We start from the raw sequence: 3,743 nt of genomic DNA, 5'->3' as shown, positions 1-3,743 counted from the left end.
ACATCATAAATATATAAAAATGATTAAAGATATTAAATTAGAAACATAAAATAATACGAAATCTTTTTACTAATTACGCTAACAAATCAACAAATTCTCCTCGGTTATAATTTGGACAGCAAACTTTGTTTTTTTTTTTTTTTGAAAGGCAACATGTATTAATAATTAAAATCACAATCAATGTACAAGTAGGATCATATGCACACTTACAGCCATTTTGGCCAAGTCAGTAGACTCATGACCTCCACACCTCTATGTCACTACATGTACAAACAGACTCAATGGACTATGAAACAGTGAAGAGATGCCAAGGTGGTATCTCAGCAGAACTCACAAACAAATTAAGATACTAAGATAAGAAAACTTGCGGATTATAAAGCCAGTTATGCCAATCGATGACCTTCTTTTTGCACCGCTTCGTGATCCACTCAAAACTCTTTACTCGGATTTCATTTACCGCGACCGGAACATTCCAACATTTGTTTGTGAACACCTTTTGATTTCGGTTTTTCCATATTAGATATCCACATACCTACAACATTCCTTGCCAAATACTTTTGCCCACGTGTGAACGGGCATGACCCGAATCATTAGCAAGGTCTTCCACGCTGACTAATGTATTTCCCCCAACACCCCACCATTCGAAGACTTTAGACCACACTTCAAACGCATACTTACATCAAAAAAGAAAATGATCGACCGATTCAATATCATCATCACAAAGAGGACATCGAACCGAGTGGAGATCTATACCTCTTTTGTCAAGTTCCACCAAAGCCGGGAGTCTCCTTTTCCTTGCTCTCCAAATAAAGACTTCCACTTTTTTCGGTACAAAGTTGTTGCGTATCGTCTCACAAAAGTTATCACTCGGCTGGAATACCATTGTGGTGATCAAGTCAGTAACATTTTTAGTTGCGAACACCCCATTGTTACTCGCCGTAAAACGCCAAGAATCTGACTGTTCCGGATCGATGACTGCGGAGTTCACAAGATCAGTAAGTTCTTGTAGCTCGCTGACTGCGCGACCTGTTGGAATTCTCACCCATGCTCAATTACCGACACATTTAGATCCATCCCATACTATCCTTTCATTGACCGAAGCAGACGGGTTCGAATCAAGCCGGAACAATCTCTTGAATTTGGTCTTCAATGCTTCATTTCCTATCCAAACTTCATTCCAAAACATTGTTGATTTTCCATCACTAATATCTTTAGAAAAGTAGCTTTTGAACGGGAGTCCCAATGCCTCAATCTCGTGACCTGTCTTAATAATGGAATTCCACACCGAACTATAAGAAACACCACAAACGTCACCGTAAGTTAAAAGACCACCGTGGTGGCCATATATGCTCGCAATAACTTTGACCCACAAGGAGGTGGTTTCGGTTAAAAACCTCCACCACCACTTGCCAATCAAAGCTATATTTTTACATTTAAGTGAACCCAAATTTAACCCTCCCTCCCTAAAAGGTAAAATTGTGTCATCCCACTTAACCCAAGATATTTTCGATTTATTTCCCGACTCGCCCCAAAAGAAGGAACGTCTTACACACTCAAGTTTTTTTAGCACACAAGGCGGAACACGGAAGAGCGAGAAGTAGTACAACGGGAGACTATTTAGCACCGATTTAACAAGGGTCAAACGTCCAGCGAACGACATCGAGCGCGCCCTCCAATCCGAAAGTCTTTTCTCAATTTTATTGATAACCGGCTTCCAACTTTCTTCATTTTTCAATCTTCTACCCACGGGAAGACCCAAATATATAAAAGGAAACGTCCCAACCTTACACCGAGAAGAATTGGCCAATTGGTCCACATCACTATTTCCAACCCCAACCCCGAATAAGTTGCTCTTATGATAGTTAATTTTGAGTCCCGAGGTAAGTTCAAAACATTTGAGGATATTCAAAAGATTCCGCATATTACTCTCACTCCATAACCAGAAAAAGATAGTATCATCCGCATATTGAAGATGAGTTATCGAAATTTTGTCCCCGCCAATTTCCGCCCCCGAGAACATGCTGTTTTTAGCCGCCAATTTCGTCAAACTATTAAGTCCCTCCGCCGCGATAAAAAAGACGAAAGGCGAAAGTGGGTCCCCTTGTCTCACACCCCTTTCAAGTCTAAATTCATCCGTAGGTGACCCATTTACGAGCACTGCTATGGAGGCCGACCTAAAACAAGAAATAATCCAATTCCTCCATTTCAACCCAAAACCCATAAGCTCCATCACTTCAAGAAGGAATTCCCAACTTAAGGAGTCGAAAGCCTTCTCGAATTCTACCTTAAAGAAAAAAATTTTGATACGTTGTTTTAAGAAGTCCACGGTTTCATTAGCAATCAACGCCCTGTCCAAAATATTTCGTCCTCTAATAAATGCACTTTGCTCGAAACCAACAAGGTTTGGCACTACTTTTCTAAGTCGATTAGAGAGAATTTTCGCAATTACCTTATAGTAGCTACCAATTAGACTAATCGGACGATAGTCATTCAAACCCTTGGGATCCGATTTCTTGGGAATGAGAGTAATGAAAGAAGCATTGCAACCACGCGATATCTCCCCCTTTTCCCAGAATATGTTAATTGCCTCCAGGAGATATCCTTTTATGGTACCCCAAATTTTTTTATAAAAGCCCATATTAAACTCGTCCGGTCCTGGGGCTTTCGAGCTACCACAATCATTTATCGCTTCCCATATTTCTGCCTCCTCAAATTTAACTTCTAAATTTGCAGCTTCTGATGTGTCTAATTTATTGAATGCAATATCATCCCAATCAGCCCGACCTATTAGCGATGGTCTCATAATGTTTTTTGTCCCAAATCTCTCACGAAAATGTTCTAGAACGGTAGCCTTAATCACCTTCGGCTCCTCTACCCACACCCCTTCAATGTTTAATCCACGAATATTACACTTGTATTTCCATCTAATTGAGGAGTGAAAGTACTTTGAGTTCTCGTCACCATCCAAAATCCACCGAATTCGCGCCTTCTGTTTTAGCATGTTTAACTTTGTTTTTTTCTTTCTTAATCCAATGTCTACGGGTCTCCAACCAACACGCTCTTTCTTGTTCACTAATTGTTCCTAATTCCGCTAAGTATTCCAATTTACCCGCCTTGTCTTTCAAGTCCCTTATTTCATCATCAAGATTCCCAAACTCACAATTGTTCCACTTTTTTAACTCCCTTTTCACATTTTTGAGTTTATCTCTAAACACACAATCTTTACGCGAACCACCAACCGATTTCACCCATGCCTCATTAACAACTCGTAAGGCATCATCCTTGTTCAACCATTCATCAAAAACTTTAAACGGTTTGGGCCCAAAGTCAATGATCCTATTTCTAAGAACAAGTGGACAATGATCCGATTCCCGTCTCTCAAGAGCAACAACCGAAAGATCTTTCCAAAGTTTGATAAATTGGTCATTCACTAGAAAACGATCCAACTTACTAAACTTTGTACCATCGTCACTAATGCGCGTGATTTTTTTTACCATTTATTGGAATCTTGATCAAGTTATTACTTGCAATAAAGTTATTAAACCGGACAACACGAGCTTGATTAATTGTACAATTTAGTCGCTCCGAATGACCTCTAACCTCGTTGAAATCCCCACAAACAACCCACGCCTAGTCAATGTTTTGAATAATGCTATCAAGTTCATTCCACAACTCCTTTTTTTTCGAGTCCATGTGTGGCCCGTAGACATTAACTATTATTGTTTCCTGTCCATTGCCACGCC

General features: G+C 39.9%; 1 protein-coding gene across 1 annotated transcript; it reads right to left on the bottom strand.

Annotated features, from left to right (window-relative positions):
* Positions 1-2,957: 2,957 nt before the first annotated feature.
* LOC139859780 (uncharacterized) lies at positions 2,958-3,497 on the bottom strand. The gene has a single exon (XM_071848554.1). The coding sequence runs from the start codon at positions 3,495-3,497 to the stop codon at positions 2,958-2,960; it is 540 nt and encodes a 179-aa protein (XP_071704655.1).
* Between the last annotated feature and the right edge of the window lie 246 nt (positions 3,498-3,743).

The sequence above is a fragment of the Rutidosis leptorrhynchoides genome, chromosome 7 (assembly GCF_046630445.1).
Source record: "Rutidosis leptorrhynchoides isolate AG116_Rl617_1_P2 chromosome 7, CSIRO_AGI_Rlap_v1, whole genome shotgun sequence".
In the NCBI taxonomy this organism is placed as follows: Eukaryota; Viridiplantae; Streptophyta; class Magnoliopsida; order Asterales; family Asteraceae; genus Rutidosis; species Rutidosis leptorrhynchoides.
This window is presented reverse-complemented; position numbering and strand designations above follow the sequence as displayed.

What these genes read in the sequence shown, in the direction of transcription:
- LOC139859780 (XM_071848554.1), bottom strand. Translation starts at nt 3,497, where the DNA reads ATGGTAAAAAAAATCACGCGCATTAGTGACGATGGTACAAAGTTTAGT.